We start from the raw sequence: 19396 nt of genomic DNA, 5'->3' as shown, positions 1-19396 counted from the left end.
ATACATATACATATATCCCCATATCTCCTTCCTCTTCTGTCTCCTTCCCACCCTTCCTATCCCACCCCTTTAGGTGGTCACAAAGCACCGAGCTGATCTCCCTGTGCTATGCGGCTGCTTCCCACTAGCTATCTATTTTACATTTGGTATTACATATAACTCCATGCCACTCTCTCACTTCGTCCCAGCTTACCCCTCCCTCTCCCTGTGTCCTCAAGTCCATTCTCTACGTCTGCATCTTTATTCCTGTCCTGCCTCTAGGTTCTTCAGAACCATTTTTTTTTTTAGATTCCATATATATGTGTTAGCATACAGTATTTGTTTTTCTCTTTCTGACTTACTTCACTCTGTATGACAGTCTCTAGGTCCATCCACCTCACTACAAATAACTCAATTTCATTTCTTTTACTGGCTGAGTAATATTCCATTGTATATATGTGCCACATCTTCTTTATCCTTTCATCTGTCGATGGACACTTAGGTTGCTTCCATGTCCTGGCTACTGTTGCCCCAAAGTTTTTTAACCTGTGGACAAACTTTGGCTGTGTCATATGGAAGAAGACTACAACTCTGGCAACTCTGTGGGCTGGGTTCTTCTCTCTTCAACTTCTGTATAGTGTCCTTTGGTGGTTTTATTGTCACACTTATAAGAAAATGAAACTCATCCCCACTGTGACCTTGAGGTGATGCTGAAGTAACAGGCTTCCAGGTTTGTTGGGTAGCATTTTCTAGGAGTATGTTCTCAGATTTAATCATTCATTTATATTCATTTTCTCCCCCTCACTTTCCTCCTTCCCCTCCTCCCCCTCTCCCTCCCTGATAGTTGTGGGAAGAAACTATCTTGATTTAAGATAAGAGTTCAATTCTAAATATGTGGCAAATCATTTCTCTTGTGGGAAAAATTATTTTCTGTTTTTTAAAAGCTAGGTCAGTGGAAGGTCCAATCATGTGAAGAGAAACTTAAATATGTATGTAAGAAAAAGGGAGAAAAATTGAATGATACAAGATCTGATAAGATGTGTCCTCCAGGTGAGGTATGTAAAACCCCTGTGGAAATTTTTCTAAGCGATATTATACCTTCTTGGTTAGATATGGTAGTTGAGACTTACATACTTTAGACTTGGAAAATAGAAGAAATTACTAGGTTCTGTTCATTTATACATTAGAGCAAGCCAGAAGGTGGTGAATCATAGATATCGGCACTCTTACAGAAGAAAAAAGAGTTATAGGAAAAATAATTATCTATTCATGAATTTCTATAAAAATGTATATGATTATATCCTCAATGCTGATTTTTTACTTCTCTTACTTGCATTATTCTTATTCAAAAATTATTGAACTAACAACTGTTATACTCTTACGATGAGCTAGGCACTAGGGGTAAAGAAAGTTAAGACATTCCTTCTGTCTGACGCAGGCTCACAGGCTTATGGAGGTTTTCTATGAAATTGTATCCCACTCTCATCATGTGTTTAAATTCCCTGCCCATGTCCTTAATTTCCCTTAGTTGTAAGATGTTACTTATGTAACAGAAACTTGCTTGTTATCAAGTGCAGAAGACAGTGTGATATTTTTCCTCTGGTTTAGGGCTGGAAGAGACATGGAGAAGCCTGTTACAAGATTTACAAGGATGAGGTCCCCTTTGGAACCAACTGCAATCTGACTGTTACTAGCAGGTGTGAACTTTTAACTCTGGGTTCCTTTGCTAAATAATCTTCCTAAAAAAAAGTGCGTCTTCAATTTATATAGTATTTCAGTCACTGTAAAAAACACCTACTAATTTGACTCTCATTTTGTAGATTTGAGCAAGAATACCTGAATGATATGATTAAAAAGTATACTAAGTCTCCAGAAAAATACTTCTGGACTGGCCTGAGAGATACAGATGCAAGTGGAGAGTATAGTTGGGGAAGCGCTGGTGGAATAAAGCGGGCTGTAACCTTTTCCAACTGGAATTTTCTTGAGCCAGGTGAGTGCCTTAGCCTTGAAAGCAGTAGAATCCAGTGACCTGTGAGAGGCGGCATTCCTCCCAAATGTGTTCTTCACTTACCTTTGAAATATGAAGAGGATGATGGTCTTCAGGACTAGAGTCTATCTGTGGAACCATAAATAGAAGCAGCGACTATGTCTTCCCTATGAAATCCTCGGCAATTACCCAATAAAAGCTAGAAAACTCAGTTCTCAGAAACCACCGTCTAATGGCACAGAGCTAGAAGCGTCAGTGTGAGTTTGTTATCTTTTCCATGTAGTCTCAAACAGAACCTAGACGCTTCATTGTGGAGCACTTTACATTTTCACCTCTCTGCTTCTTAACTTCTTTCTCCAAAATTGAATGTGTTTATTTCTGTTATTCTCAATGGGTGAGAATTAAGGAGGCAATGTATTGTAGGTATTATTTATTCTGAAAGGTAGTTTATCCTTCTTTAGCCTAAAGCATTGACCATAATTAGCCATAGAATCAGAACACTTGAGCCAGAAAAGGCCTCAGAAGGCCCTTCTGATTTTAGAGTTGAGAAAACAGAGGCTTAGAAAGGTGACTTACTTGTCAAAGGTTACCTGCTTATTGAATGGCTAAAATCCAGATCTGATTTCTAATTCAATGCTTTTTAGAGGCCTTTGGCTTTTTATGAGACAGCATTCGACTTTTCTTCCTTTGAATTATTTATATTTTCTTATGTTTGTATAATGGAATCATGAAGACCATTTTTATAACATAGAAATTGGAACATGTGAATGTGTAGTTCAACACAATATTTGAAATAGAGAATGCCCACAAAATTTGTAATACATGATCATCAATATAAATATGAGTGGTATTGATAATAACAAGGTCATCTTTTTACTTGTAGAAGATGGAGGATGCAGATGCTAATCCTGGTTAAATTTCACCTCAAATTAGAATGTTCTAAAATACAAAATATGTGATTTCTTTTATAGACACTCAGACATTTTAGAGTCAGTGTCACATTCTTCATGGATAAGCCTCAGTGGTTTGGGGCAGGGGTGCTTAGGAAGTAGCTATAAAAGCTATTGTCTCAGTCTGTAGCCAGAAAGACTGCCTTTTAAGTCCTCTTTACCATTATTACTCCCAGATTCAGCCAGTTTGGTTTGCACTGGGCAAGCCATGGATAGGGGGTAGAATCAGAGAAAACAGCACACCCATCCAGGGTAGCACAGCATTATTTTTCCCAGTCCCTTGTTCCTCTTGCTGTCCTTGTATAATGAGACATGAGACCACATGGCTTCTCTGTGTGACGGAATGGAAGTTGTCCTTATTACTTTGCAATGTATTTTCTTCTTGTCCTCTGCACATTTTAAGCAGTGTGATGTAATGGGAAAGGGAGCATGGCATTTTGCCAGACAAATCTGGGTTCAAGTTCTGACTCCACCACTCACTAACTATGATTGTGGGCAAGTCACTAATTCTTCATCTGGAAATGGATCTGACAATACAAACTATCTTTTAATGTTGTAGTGAGTAAATAAAATTCTGGCTGCCATAAAATAAATAGTAAACAAATGTATATTACCACACACCTCCTTTTACCTTTATTGTACCAGCTCCTCCTTTGGATCTGAATCTGAGAGTGTTGTTTTGAGGTTTACTAAGTTGCTTAAAAACTGTTGAAAGCTGTTAGGTGAATATGAACGGTTTAGACTGTTCTGAGCATCACAGTGGTTTAGGGTACAGCTCTACACACACACCACCTGAATTCCAATTCTGGATCAGCAATTTACTCACGTGTGACCTTGGACAAATTACTAATCCTCACTGTACCTCAGTGTGACAATAGAATCTACTCTATGTGACGATCAATTCATTTAATCCTCTTAGAATAGCACCTGGCAAGTAGTAAACACTTCTCTGTATTACTGTCATCATTATTATTGTGAACAACACATTTATTTCCTCCATTTTCTTTCCTATTCTCTCTCCCCACTTTGAATCAAATGAAGTGTGTAGGCACTAGAAAATGTTGGGGCTTTAATTTTTTAATGTTTTTTAAAAATATTTATTTATTCATTTTATTTCTTGGCTGCGTCGGGTCTTAGTTGCAGCACCTGGGATCTTCGTTGCGGCGTGCGGGATCATCGTTGTGGTGCGCTGGCTTCTCTCTAGCTGTGACATGTAGGCTTCTCCCTAGTTGTGGCTCACGTGCTCAGTAGTTGCGGTACGCGGGCTTAGTTGCCCCACAGCATGTGGGATCTTAGTTCCCTGACCAGAGATCGAACCCACGTTCCCTGCATTGAGAGGCGGATTCTTAACCACTGGACCACCAGGGAAGTCCCTTTAATGTTATTTTTAATTAAACTTTTCCGTTCAACCCCAGCTTCTCCAGGAGGGTGTGTGGCTATGGCTACGGGAAAGTCTCTTGGAAAGTGGGAGGTGAAAGACTGCAGAAGCTTCAGAGCACTTTCAATTTGCAAGAAAATAAGTGAGGCCCCTGAGCCTGAAAAAGCAGCCCCCAAGCCTGAAGACCCCTGTCCTGAAGGCTGGCATAGTTTCCCCTCAGGTCTTTCTTGTTATAAGGTAAAGTAATGTTCTCATTCAATCCCTCAATGAAGCTATCTGTCTGCTCTCCTAGTCCATGTCTTTGTACAAACTGTGCTCCTCCCCAGACACATACATCACCTACTGAAGTGTTTGGGAGCACAGAGCCCTTGTCAGGGTATCATTGAACCTCTGGTGTCAGATGACTCATTCCCATATAAACTCACGTGCTGCCCAAAAGAGCAGGGCCAGAGCCAGAACTGGCTCTTTCCTAGGGTTCTTTTGTTCTGGGAAATTGGGTGAGCTGCATGCCATGCTAATACTTTGCTTATGATTCTCATATCCCTCTAATTATTGTTGTCAAATGAAGAGTTCTGTCACTTCTTACAAGTCAAAAATTTTATTTTAGGGTCCGTGTCAGTCTGGCCTCTAGTTGACACTTTACAGCAGGACCTGTCTGTGTCACAGTATATGGGCCTTTACCTCTGTCTTTATTACACTTCTGAGAGTCCATTTCAGGGGCCCACACATTTGACTGTAATCAACTTTGAAATTATGAATACTTTATGATTATACCAGAAAACAAATTAACATTATATTTTGTTAAGCTATTTCATATAGAAAGAATTGTAAGAAAGAGGAACTGGGAAGAAGCTGAGAGATTCTGCCAAGCACTTGGAGGGCACCTTCCTAGCTTCAGTCATATGGATGAAATAAAGAAATTTCTTCACTTTCTAACAGACCAGTTCAGGTAATACTTTTAGAATGAGATCTTCTATGTTAAATTTGATGTCCTCTAGGTATTCAGAATTGACATGTTTTATTATCTAAAAGGGTTATTCAGTACTTTGACAGTCATTCAACATCAAACATTTTTATGTGCAAGACGCTATGAGGGATTCAGAGATGAAGGAGACAGAGTCCCCACCCTTTGTGTAGTGTAATAATGTCCAGCAGTGGGGATAAGAAAAGTATGGTGGAAAAGTCTAGAACATGAGTAAGAAGAGGCCATGGGAATTTAGAGGAGGGAGGAAGTGTTTCTGGGAGGTATAACTGGGGAAAATGTTATGAAGAAGGATGGTTCTTAGGAAGTAAGGTAATATTTGAAAGTTAAGATGGGAGAAAAAGCCAAGGAAAGCAGAACATAAGCAAAGGAACTGAGACTAGAATATAAAGATATGGTGAAAGAGAAATGAGCCATAGAACTTAGCTAGAAAATGGAATTTGGGTATAAAATCAGAACACCCTTTCTTGCCAGGGAAAGAGTTTAATATTAAGTCAATAGGCAAAAAACAAACAAACAAAAACAAAGTGTGTATGTGTGTGTGTGTGTGTGTGTAGAGAGAGAGAGAGAGAGAAAAACAGACAGACAGACAGACAGACAGACGTGGTAGGTAGATGCAGAACAATTAATTATAAGGCTATTACAGCCCAGCTGGTAGAAAACTACATTGAAGAAGGGCAGTAAGATGGGACAATAAGGAAGTGATCAGAGATGTTACAAAGATGGAGTCAATAAGCCACTGTGATTTTGATGTTATGTAGAAGGAGGATTCCTGAACGGTTTTCTTGATGTCCTTAAAGATAATGTGGAGAAATATGGGCCAGGTGTTGCTGCCATAGAGGGAAATTTTTCTGAAGCTTTGGGGACAATCATAGGTATGAGGGGCTTCTACTTCACAATTTATTTTTCCCCTCACTTTTTTTTTTGTTTTCTTTTTTAAGAGAATGAACTTTTTAATTAATTAATTTATTTATTTTTGGCTGTGTCGGGTCTTAGTTGCAGCATGCGGGATCTTTCATTGCAGCGCATGGGCTCTTCATTGCAGTGCACAGGCTTCTCTCTAGTTGTGGTGCACAGGCTCTGTAGTTGTGGTGCACAGGCTCCAGAGAGCATGGGCTCAGTAGTTGCGGCGCACAAGCTCTCTAGTTGTGGTGCGCGGGCTCCAGAGAGCGTGGGCTCAGTAGTTGTGGCACACAGGCTCTGTAGTTGTGGCTCGCGGGCTCCAGAGCGTGGGGGCTCAGTAGTTGTGGTGCAAGGGCTTAGTTGCTCCGCGGCATGTGGGTTCTTATTTCCCAGACCAGGGATCAAACCTGCGTCCCCTGCATTGGAAGGCGGATTCTTAGCCACTGGACCATGAGGGAAGTCCCTCCCCTCACTTTTTGAATCGAAAAGAAGACCAAAATTTGTAAATCAAGGAGTCAGGGTATATCAGGCAAAATTATGGAAAAGAAATCACCACCTGGACATATCCTAGTGAATACTTTCCTGATCATTTTGACTCAAAAAAACAAAGACTTCAAAGAAAAAAAGCAAAAATAAAACAGGTACCAAAACACAAAATCCAGCTAGCCTTCTTCTCTAGGCCATTAAATATAAGAAGGCATTTTAAAAACTGACATCTAAAGAGTTTTGAACTGGAAAATGTGGGCAATGTGTTGATCTTAGTTCCCAGTGGTGTGGTTTTTCATTTGTGAAGATAGTAATTGATAATGCTCCCTACTTGAAAAAAATTTCAAAGACACATTCCAGTTGAGAGATGAATAAAAATCAAAAAACATGAACAGGTATTTTGTTGTGAAAGAATTAGAAGGAAGAATGCATAACATAAAAACATAGCCCCAGTCTAAATAATGCAATATATGTAATTATAAAATTACCCTAAGTTATCCTAAATTTAGAATGTAATTATCCTAAATTCTGAAAGAGAAACAAGAATATTTTAATAAAACCAGGTGTTAACTCTGGTTAATACCAGAGTTTATAACTCTGTTTATAAATAAAAACTGAGATGTAAAGAGATAAAATGGTTGTGAAAACTGAAAGTATAATAAATTTTTCATTTTACCTGGAAATCATATTTAGAACACAGATTTTGTATTTTTTTAAAACTGTAAAGAGTATGTTCATCTACTGAATATGTAATGGGTGAAAAAAAAAAGGCCCATACAGAAAATTATAAAGGAATAAAATAACAAAGCATGAAGTCCGGCATAAAGAAGATGGCAGAAGACCAAATGTATCCATTATCAGTTATGTTTAAGTCCAAGTTTGCAAATGTGTTCAGTAATGAAACCCAACTCTATGCTGTTGAAAGATACCTAAAACAAATCTTGCCGATTAGTACCTTTCCAGCCCAAGGAGTATTATGTTCTTTTCCTGGAAGGAAAGGACCACAAAGCATTTCAGAATCAAAACATTTTGATAAAATCCATATTTTTGACACTCCTTTTACAATTAAAACAACCAGCAACATTTTCATATTGCAGCAATAATTAGTGCTGATTAGCCAGTGGCCCACCAAAATGCGGCATCACTCTCCAATTTGTTGTGGTCTCCAATTTATTACTCCTTGGCCACTTCACTTGCTTATGCTATTTTATTTCTTTATAATTTGCTGTATGGGCCTTATTCACCCAAGTAGCATTGAGTTAATAATCACAAACTTAACACAAAAATTAGAATAGGAAAATTAAAATAATGGGCAAAATTATATTGTGTAAATGTGAATGAAAAAGCTAGAGTTGTAGTATTAATATTAGATAAAATACAATTGAAGTAAAAAGACATTAAATGGGAAAATGAGATCTTATTATTGATTAAAGGTACAATCTACAGTGAAGTTATAATAGTCAAGAACCTTTACACACTTAAAAGTTATCAAAATGTATAAAACAAAAATATTAATTATATTACTAAAATTTTTCAATAAAAAATAGTAATGAGAGACTAACGCTCATCTCATTTATCGATGAACGAGACAGGCAAAATAGAAATAACATAGAACATATGAATAGTATAATGAAGGTTGATTTAATAATATCCTCTTTATTTATAGATTAAAAAGTGTGTATATACTTCCTCTTCAAGCTCTTTGCCTGGATCACTTAAAATAATGCATCTATTAGGCTAAAAAAAAAAAAACCCTAACATTTCGAAGTGGTAAAATTATACAAGTTACATTAGAAGTGAAATCAAATCCCCTTCACCTAAAAATTCAGTGTTTTTAAAAAAATTTTTATTGGAGTATAATTGATTTACAATGTTGTGTTAGTTTCAGGTGTACAATGAAGTGAATCAGTTATACATATACATATATCCACTCTTTTTTAGATTCTTTTCCCAAATAGGTGATTACAGAGTACTGAGTAGAGTTCCCTGTGCTATACAGTACATCCTTATTAGTTATCCATTTTATATATAGTAGTGTATATGTATCAATCCCAGTTCCCAATTTATTCCTTCCCCCACCCTTTCCCCCCGGTAACCATAAGTTTATTTTCTACATCTGTGACTCTTATTTACAAAATAAACATTCAGTGTTTTTAAGAACTCTTTTGGCAAGTAAATCAAAACTGTATAGATGATAATAAAAACACTCATTCTGAAATTCATGAGATATAACCAAAGCTATAGCTGGAGGTACATTAATAGCTTTAAGGGCTTTAATTGTTAAACAAAAATAATGAAAATAAGCATTCACCTAAAAGTTAAAATATTTATCAACATAAATAAAAGGAAACCATAAGAAAGAACCTAATAAAGATAAAAGTGAAATGAATGAATTAGAAACTAGAAAAGCAGTAGAACTGACAAATCCTAAAGTTTCATCTCTAGAAATAAAACTACAAAACAGAAGAAAAAAATCTACTGATGACTAAATCATGAAAACAAACCAAAAAAAACAGATACTTAAAATGAAACCTAAAAAAAAAAAAAATGAAACCTAAGTAAGAGATTATAAAATCCTTTCAATGGAGAATTTTTTTAATTGGTAAGAATCCTATGCATAATTCTATGTTATTATAATGAAATTATTAAAGTGAACAATATCTAGAGAAATATAAATTAGTATATAATTGATTTAATAAGTGGAAACCCAGTAATCCAATAGCCATGGAAAAAATGGAAAAAGTTAACAAAGAATTTCTTCCAAGAAAAAGATAGGAACTACATATATGGTTCTATATGTGAACTCCTTCATATTTTAAAAAAGAGATCATTACCACGTATTTCAATAGTACAACCAAGAGATTGTATTCCATTACATAGAAACTGGTGCAAGCATTCAGTTTATTTCACAAATAGTCTAATTCTGATATCACAACCTGTCAAAGATAGCACAAAGAATTATAGAGCAACCTCATATCTAGACTTGAAAAAGTAAATACTAACAAGGGATACAATAACAAACACAGATATACTGCTTATTGAGTGCCAGATAATGTCCTAAGTATTTTCTACTAACTAATCCTTACAACGGCCTATGAGGTAGGTTACTATGCCCATTTTATCTAAATGGGGAGATGGAGACACAAAGAAGTAAAACAGCTTGCCCAAGGTTATATAGTTAGTAAATAAAGGATCCAATATATGAACCCATTAGAGCCCACTTTCTTAACCGAGTGTGTTATAGTACCTCAAAATAACATGCCTTGATCGTGTAGGATTTCTTCCAAGAGTACAAGGTTGGGCCAGTATTAGGAACTCTATATATCTAGTCAAATATGTGATCATCTTAATAGGTGCTGAAAATGCATCTGGTAAAATTCACTATTCATTCCTGGTTTTATATATAAATATATACTTAGCATATTTAATTAATATAATTAACACATAATTTCTTATTAAATTAAAAATAGAAGTATAGTTCAACCAATAGCCATATGATACTTAGTGATTAAACATTAAATGCATTTCCATGAAAGTCAGAAAAAAGGTAAAGATGCCTAGTATCATCACTTTTGTTGATCTTTGTTTGGAATTTTTCCCCTGTTCATTAAGATTTTAAAAAAAAAGAACATTACAACATGCAAATATTTATAATATATTAAGTGGGAAGAAAGGCAAATTATAAAAGAGTAAAAAATATACTATTTACATCAAAAAGTAGACTGCAAAAATACATCAGAAAAGATCATCGTTGTTACCTCTGGAAGATAAGATTTTGAATGCGTGTTTAAATGTTTGAACATTTTTCCACATTTTCCAGATTTGCATTAATATGCTAACTATTGTAAAGCAAGTAAAGTCTCACTACAGTGTGCTTGGAATCTGATGAAAAATATAATACGTGTGTTCCATAAATAATCATTTATTAAGCATCTATTGTATAATTTCTAGTATTTTAGACTTCATTGTCTAGCATTAGAAATTAATATACAAAATTTCATTGCACACTAACTAAGCTAATTTGAATATACAAACTCTTAAGTTTCTTTTGAGGTGAGTGTTTCTTAGCTACTGCCCACAACCTTGAGAGTAGAGTATAATGAATGCAATATTCAGACCGAATCTTTCCAGACATACATTTATTAAACAGTCATTGAAGCAGGCACAAAACATGTTATATAACCTGTCTTGTAAGCTTACAGCATCCCGGTAGTCTGTCGTTTTAGGTTCCAGTGACCATCTTGCATGGAAGGCTCATTTGAGGTAAATGTGACAGTGTTCCAGAGGCAGGATTCTTCTGTTCCCACTATAGTTGGCATCAGGCAGTCCCAGTCACCTGACCCAATGACTGGACATGGGACCATTAAAAGATCAGGCCCCAGGGCTTCCCTGGTTGTGCAGTGGTTAAGAATCCACCTGCCAATGCATGGGACATGGGCTTGAGCCCTGGTGCAGGAATATCCCACATGCCGTGGAGCAACTAAGCCTGTGTGCTACAACTACTGAGCCTGCGCTCTAGAGCCCATGCTCCACAACAAGAGAAGCCACCGCAGTGTTCAAAGCTCGCGTGCTGCCACGAAGAGTAGCCCCCGCTCGCCACAGCTAGAGAAAGCCCGTGCGCAGCAACGAAGACCCAACGCAGCCAAAAGTAAATAAATTTTTAAAAAAGAGAGAGATCAGACCCCAGATCCATTTCCAGTGGTACAGGATACCAGCCTCACCAGATTCTAATACCCTTTCATGAAGAGTGAGAGTGTCCCTAAGTATTTTTAGCTATTCCTCATATCTTCAATTTTACCAGTGAGTGCCCATTTCTAAGATCATGCTGATAAACAAGCTTCTAAGTTTGCTGATATTAACCTATTTCTGACATTTACTCCGCTAACAACCAAAGTCTCAGGTACGGCTTTTGGACCACAGACTCCCTTGTGGTAGCTGCCTCTGGAGCATAACCTTTCTAATACCCTGCTGACCCTCCCTGAAGAGAGAATTTCAGCCAGGCAGCTTGCTAGCCCCTAGATCTCAAGCTTGACACACACAATATCTTACTGTCTAAGCTAAAGTATTTTTACGGAAAATACTGACATAAACAAACTGGGTTTTGAATCAAGTTCCTAACCCAGCAAGAGGTTAGAAACCTTTACGTGGTTCAGGGAGCCATGGAAAAGTACTAAGCCATGAGGTTGTGGATACAGTCAGCCCTCCATATCCACACGTTTCACATCCACAGATTCAATCAACTTCGGATCGAAAATATTTGAAAAAAATTCTGGAAAGTTCCAAAAGGCAAAACTTGGATTTGCCTCATGTTGGCAACTATTTACATAGTATTTACACTGTTTTAGGTATAATAAGTAATCTAAAAATAAAGTATACAGGAGGACATGTTTAGGTTACATGCAAATACTGCATCATTTTATATAAAGGACTTGAGCATCTGTGGATTTTGGTATGAGGGGGGTCCTGGAACCAATCCCCTGTGGATACCAAGGGGCACCTGTATTTGCGGGAATCAATTGATGAAAAATGGAATATCATATATGATATAAATGATCATTAAGAGCTTGTATATACAGAACAAATTACACTAGAAAACAAAAGTCTGAGAGGTATTTAAGGACTCTTTCTTGATTTTTTAATTTCTAATCACACTTGCTGAGTTCTCCCCCTCAATTAAAAATTAATACAGGTTCATTATGTAAAATTGGGGAATGTAAAAAATGATAATGAAGAAAACTAAATCACCTCAAATCCTAGCTCCTAGTTATAAACATAGTTAACATTTAGTATAAATCTTTTCCATTTTCTTCTATTCCTATCATATAGTTTATTTTCCACAGAATATACAATGTTTAGTTTCTTTTCTGATCACAGAAGCAATGTATACTGAATTTAGAAAACAGAAGAGCACAAAGGAAAAACACATCACCATAATCCTTTCACTCATAGGGACTATATTTTATTTGTACTCATCCTAGCAGCTAATACAGTACCATGTATTAATCAGACTGTAACGTCTGCTTAATACATGCTCCATTAATAGATCATTTGCCCATGCTATATTTAGACAACATATTCTAAAACTTATTCAATATTATAACCATGGCTTGAAGGGAAGAAAGGAAGCCAGCCCATTTATATCAGAAAAATGATTCTAAAGCTTATTCCTTGAACACCTTAGCTTTTTATTGCAGGGATTGACCTTTCTCAGCGAGACGTCCATTGCCCAAATTGTGTTTTGCCTGCCAAGGAATAAGGTCAGATTACTGCTCTACTTCTCACAATCTAAGTTCCATTCTCTGTTTGTATTTCAATGAAAAGAGTTCATGGTGCACCAGATCATTAAGGCTCTAAAATCTTTGCAACTCTTAACAGCAGCCCACCAGGGAAAGCCATTGTAGAACAAAAGTAGTTTTAGGATTAGGGAAGAAAGCCTTGTTTGCAGTGCGATTGCTGCTGTGTGCACTACCTCCAGTGATGTGGCATGAGTGGATTTGGATATAAATCTAAGGCTTTGCAGACTAAGCGCCCTCATCAAATAGTGTTTATTGGGGGTTATGGTTGAGGTGCTGTTTTCCTTAGGAACCAGATGCAGCAGGAAATTTGATTGAGAGTAGAAATTTTAATGCAAATACAGAAAGTAACCTTTCATGCAATGTCTTCTTAAACTCATAGCCTTAAAACCATATACTTAGTGTTTGGAGCAGAAGAAATTTATATACAGAGAGAAGTTTTCAGTTTGATTTAATTCCTCAGTTATGATCCATTTCTTCCCACAAATTTTTTTTCTTCCCTCGAATTTTTGAAAATCCATATTAAAGGTGTGCGACGATTAATGTGATTTCCAATTTCTTCTTCTCTTTATCTACCTACAGACAAATCAGGCCAAACCAGGAAGAAGTTACAAATGAGAAATGAAGTAAAAAAAACCCTCAAGTAGCTACTATTTACTATATTTATAACACAAAAAAAAACCCCACAAGTAGCTACTATTTACTATATTTATAACCGACTAATAAATCTCTTGAAATGGAAGCTGAAAACTATAAAGGTCTGGGTTGCAATGAAGTTCAGTCTCAGAATGTAGTGAAGATGAGAAGCTTTGGACATGGGACAAACTTCTCTCTAGGAAACTGTTCTCTGAGATGCAGCAGAGGAGGCAGAAATGGGCTTGAAAGCAGAGGTTTCTAAGGGAAGATGGGGAGCTAAGAGCAGACTGAGTGGAAATGGTGGGGACAGACCCCTAAAGAAGCTTTCTGTGGGAGCTGCCTATAGAGTAAATGCAGATGGCAAATGATCTTTGGTCATCTTCCAGTCATACTGTTGATTGTGCAAAGAAGATAAAATATCTAATGCTTACTTTAGGGAAACACAGAATTCCGCACAAATTCTCCAGGCCCAAATACATAATCTACAAAAATTAGAAAGAAATGAAGTTTGAGGAAGAAAACTTGACCTCTTCTTTATTTTAGCTGTCTGAGTTTAATTATAATGTATATATGGCAATTATCTAGACCTGGTGGTTTAGAAATCTAACAGTCAGAAAGTATGATACATTTGGAAGTCTGTAGGAAAGCTCTGATTAGTTGAAGACACAAACTGCAAAATCCTTTTTTAGCTGCTAAATTCAAACTAGACTTAATTGTCTCCACTGGATTTATCTTAACTCTGCAAATTGGTAATCTTTCTTTCTGAAAGAAAACAGTATAACAATAAAAACTGAAAGGGGACTGCCTTCATATTCCATTGCAATAAGTTGAAAAGCTTGAGGTTGGTAAGGTGCAAAACATGCTTATTGATGTTAAAATATGAGGGAATGTTGAACAGAGGAAAGAGATGAAGAAAAGCAATTATTTCATTAAAAAGTGAGAAATTAATTTAAAATTAAGTTTGTTCCTGCCTTGGATTCACTGGCAAATATTTTTAAATGCAGACTTACTCTATTTCCCAGCAGTCTTGTAACTGTATGTTCCGTATGTTCCATATATTCTACTGAGCTTGAGAGTAGTGATTAACTTTAGATTTGGATTCTACCCCTTTTCTAATACGTGTTCTATTTATACTTAGCATTTATGTATGTATTGCTTTGCATATATAACATTCACTCATGTACTGGTGGTACATGACATATACAATCAGAAGGTTAAATTAAATGGAAAGTAACCAGCATCACCAACCCACCACACCCGCCAAAAAAAAATTGCATGGTAAATGGTCTACTTTTTAAGGCCTAAGAAGTATACTATGTTTTAGAGAGTATTTTCAAATGAAGTTAGAGATGGAGAAATTTCTTACGGTTATATCGCTTCAATTTATTGAAAATATCTCCCTGGTTAGAGTATAAGTTTAATTGAGGGGAAGGGATCACTTACAATGTATGTCCCTGCGTCTATATGTTGTTGTATGTATTCTTCCTTGGAATGCCTATCCTTTCTCCGCTCAGCCAGCCTGAATACTGGCACATGGTAAACACTCAGATTATGGCTCCAAAGAAATGTTGGCAATTCTTCAAAGACTGTCCTTTGTCCTACTAACTCTACAAAATGTTTCCTGACTTCCTACAGTCCACAGTGACCTCTCCTTTTTCCGAACTCTTTGTAGTGCTTAAAATGTATGCAAATTTTTATCATTTGATGTTTTTCAAAAATGGTCTCATATTTTCTTTGTTCTTATATATCTTGTCTCCCTGACTAGTTTATATGCCACTTGAGGGTAGATATTATGTCTTGTGTTTCTTTGTATCATCATTGCACATAGCTCAGTGCCTTGCACATGAAAGCATAATAGTTATGACAGTTAAATATATTCACTTAAGTGATTGCTTAATTATATTGCTCTGGTATAACCCATGGAGTTTGGTATTTAGAAAATATTGATACTTGAATGCTTGTTTTACTTTAAACTTAGTGGGCAGAGGGAATTAAATTTTTTTTTTTAAATCTCATTTAATAAAAGGTTAGCCAAGCCAAAGGTTAGCCAGGTTCTTCATTTTAAAAAGATACTTGGGGCTTCCCTGGTGGCGCAGTGGTTGAGAATCCGCCTGCCAATGCAGGGGACACGGGTTCGAGTCCTGGTCTGGGAAGATCCCACATGCCACGGAGCAACTAGGCCCGTGAGCCACAACTGCTGAGCCTGCGCGTCTGGAGCCTGTACTCCGCAACGGGAGAGGCCGCAACAGTGAGAGGCCTGCGCACCGCGATGAGGAGTGGCCCCCACTCGCCGCAACTGGAGAAGGCCCTCGCACAGAAATGAAGACCCAACACAGCCATAAATAAATAAATAAATAAATAAATAAATAAAAAAAAAAAAAAAAAAAAAAGATACTTGATAGTTATAGACAAATGCTTTAAGGAAATGCTATGGTTGTTTTTGTATCTGAAAACATTATCTAATATTGAAGCTCTGCAGTAAAAGTTTTGAAATAATCATATACTTTTTTTCCCTCCTAAGTTCTTCAAAGCAGAATAGTTTTTGCCTTTCATATGAAGAAAATAACATAAAATTTAGTTTAAAAAAGTCTGGTACTTTTTTGATAGCTACCCTGTAAATAGGGTTCAGTTTCATTTCAGAAGACTTGTTTATATAGCTTGAAACTGTGTTTCTCAGTTAGTGAGAAGGTCTTCTGAATAAACTTACATGTCTTAAGCATTTTAGACATGTGGATGCTAAATGTTTTTGCCAAATGCTGTGCTCAAATTTTCTTAACACTTCCTTTTTACATAGTGACCAGCGTTGGCTTTGGATAGGTTTGAATAAAAGGAGCCCTGACTTACAAGGATCCTGGCAATGGAGTGATCATACACCAGTAAGTTTAATCTTTCTCGTTTAGGATAATATGGAAGGAGTATTTATTTCAATAACAAGAAAGTTGATTGTTAATTAATATAGCCATACAACCATTAAATTATGTAGATGTATCTTTTTTGAAATGGAAATAGATTCATATATATGAAGTGGGGAAAAATAAGTTACTAATCTCACTTTTATTAAAAAAATAACCATACACATAGTCTCTCTACATATAATCCAAAAAAAATAAAAATATAGATATATAAATATAGCAGTCATTTTGGGGTAGTAAAAGTTATTTTTTTCTTTTTCTTTGTTTTTTTTCCTTTTTTTCATAATGAGCAGCTTTTATTTTTATTATTTAAAAATACGAGTTATATAAAAAAGAAAGAATTTTAATTGGAGGAAACAATTCAGGAGAACCTGAAAAAGTCCTTAAATATTATTTCAAATGTTTACATTATCCTAAGGAGAGGTTTTAGGTAACACTTAGAGGAGCAAATTATTCTCAGGTATTAAATATTTGCTCCACATTACCGTTGTGTCAAGTCATTGTATATTCTTTCAAAAGGTAAAATTCCTTGACTTCATTTTCATATTGGAGCATATCCAAGAATAGTCAATCGAATAACTAACATTTCAACACATGCATTTAAAAAAAGTATTTTGCAAGCTCCTGATTCTTTATGACTCCAACTGTGAACTTAATACATGATTAACCTCCACTTCTGAAACTGTAGCCTCCTTTGTTTGGAAACTGAAGACCTCATGGCATTTTATAAGTCCTCGCGTGATTTAGCATCCTGACATAAAAAAGAAATGAAAAAGTTTTCCTCCCTTGGCATATGAACACACTTGAGTTATTAAAGCTGCCTAAATTACATCTAAATTGCAAATATTTATACATCAGTCTTAAATTCTCAAGCCTCTCTTGTCTTTTAAGGTGTCTACTATCATCACGGCAAATGAGTTTCAGCAGGATTATGATATCAGAGACTGTGCCGCTGTCAAGGTCAGTACAATGCTGGAAAATCTGCATATTTAAAAAATAAATCTGGCAGTATGTGCAATCAGGCAACAGATCCATGAAGTGCCTTTTGCGCGTGGAGCATGATATTAGGTGCAATGGGAGGTTAGAAGTACACCCATGGCCCAGCCCTCAAGCAACTTAACTGACACTTAATTTGAGAAGATAAAATTCATATTCAAGAAAGACGACTCTTGTTACTATGCAGTAATAAGCTCCAAATGAGTAGGCTGAGGAGGGCTAATGAAACTCAGAAGAGGAAGTGATTTCTATTGCCTATTTCCAGAAAGAGGTGGGACCTCAACTGGACCTTTAAGGATGGATAAAGTTTGTACAGGTAGGATAGGGTAAGGCATAAAAGAAAGTGGGGGTGGAAGGGAGAGGCTTAGGCAGTGAGGGGAACAGTGCAGATCAAGAAGTTTTAGTTGGTGCTGTGGTTGAAAACAAAGGTGGGAAGTTAGACTGATGCCAGGTTAAGGAGTTTGTGCATTTTTTTGGTAGGCAACAGAACATGATTAACGGTTTTTGACAAGAACTAAGGAGGGCGTGAGAAGATTCATCTTGAGACAGATTTCAAGATGCAAAAGATAGGACCAGAAGACATGGAAGACCAGTCAGGCCTCTTCCTTTGCAGACTTCATTTGTTTATTCGTTCCATAAGTAGTATGTCCAAGCAGTCTGTGATGCTCTGGGGGGTCAACAATGACAAGATATAAAACAGTCGTTGTCTTCACAGAACTTACAATCTCGTAGGAGGTAAAGACAAGTAAAAGAGCAATTACAAGGGCTATGACAGACAAAGTGTAAGTTTTATGCAAGAACAAGAGTGTTATAGGAGAGTAACAATGACGGTGATGATGGTTATGATACAGCAGCTAACACTTGCTGACTCATGAGCCAGGCACAGTCATGTCACATATATTATCTCACTTAATACTTAAGCAACCTTGTCAGGTAGGTACTGTTACCATATCCATCTCACGGGGAAGAAATGTGAGCTCTGAGTAACTTACATGATTACAGAACTGAAATTTAAACCTAGGTGTATGGGTCTACTATGCTATGTATGGCATTTATAGAAACAGTCAGAAGGGGTATTTGTTTATGGAGAAAATAGTAGTACATTTTAGTTTAACTGATGTTTTGAATCCAAGCTTGCAGTAAGAAATATGCTGTAGTAAGTTAGAATAAAGAAACTGGAGTTGAAGGAAAATGTTCATTAAAAAAAGAGTTCTCTAGTGGCCTAGTGGTTAGGATTCCGGGCTTTTACTGCCAGGGCCCAGGTTCAGTCCCTGGTCAGGGAACTGAGATCGCACAGGCCACGCAGCACGGCCAAAAAAAGAAAAAAACAATCGCAAAGGGCCAAGAAGTGGATTTGGGGTGATTACCAACATTTTATAAAATGTAAGAGGATGAGGAGGAAGGAGACATCTAGAAACTATCTTTGCTATGTAAGCCCAAGAAAGAGATTCAGGAAGATGATTGACCAGAAATGTTGCACGAAGGTTGAGACCAAGTACTGAGAAGGCCATTGGAAAGCATTATTTCAAAGTAACTGTTCTAGTAAAACACTCTGTAGTATCATGCTGTTTTTATAGAATCCCCAGTTTAACACATGAAAGAATGAAAACTTAATAGAAGTTTGTGAAGTTTCCAGAACACTGATGCAATAAACTACATTCTATGTAAGTTGTGTCCCTATGTGTGAAAAGATTGGAAGAACCTACCAAAAAACTAAACAGAAGAGACACTGATCAGTAACAAGGCCAGCTAGGGCAGTGTCTGGAAGGAGAATCTTACCTCACCTGCCACCTTCTAACCCTCCAAAATGTTGCCCTTAAGAGATAGCAGTCCAAAAACTGATGGATGCTCCTACCAGGTCCTGTCCTCCCCTTTCCTTTCCCTGTTGCTTGCT

The 19396-nt window shown here is 36.7% G+C and overlaps 1 protein-coding gene across 3 annotated transcripts in view; it reads left to right on the top strand.

The window, feature by feature from the left end:
* LOC118898295 (CD302 antigen) overlaps positions 1-19396 on the top strand; it is a 132141-nt gene that overhangs the window by 27207 nt on the left and 85538 nt on the right. For all 3 annotated transcript variants that reach the window (XM_036858507.1, XM_036858505.1, XM_036858504.1), the window contains exons 9-15: positions 924-1034; positions 1588-1676; positions 1800-1969; positions 4332-4531; positions 5101-5243; positions 16389-16470; positions 17398-17466. In XM_036858507.1, coding sequence (XP_036714402.1) covers positions 924-1034; positions 1588-1676; positions 1800-1969; positions 4332-4531; positions 5101-5243; positions 16389-16470; positions 17398-17466 — 864 coding nt within the window. The remainder of the gene's footprint in view (positions 1-923; positions 1035-1587; positions 1677-1799; positions 1970-4331; positions 4532-5100; positions 5244-16388; positions 16471-17397; positions 17467-19396) is intronic.

This window comes from Balaenoptera musculus, chromosome 7, assembly GCF_009873245.2.
Source record: "Balaenoptera musculus isolate JJ_BM4_2016_0621 chromosome 7, mBalMus1.pri.v3, whole genome shotgun sequence".
Lineage (NCBI taxonomy): Eukaryota > Metazoa > Chordata > Mammalia > Artiodactyla > Balaenopteridae > Balaenoptera > Balaenoptera musculus.
The sequence above is the reverse complement of the archived record's forward strand: the minus strand, read 5'-3'. Positions and strand labels throughout refer to the sequence as shown.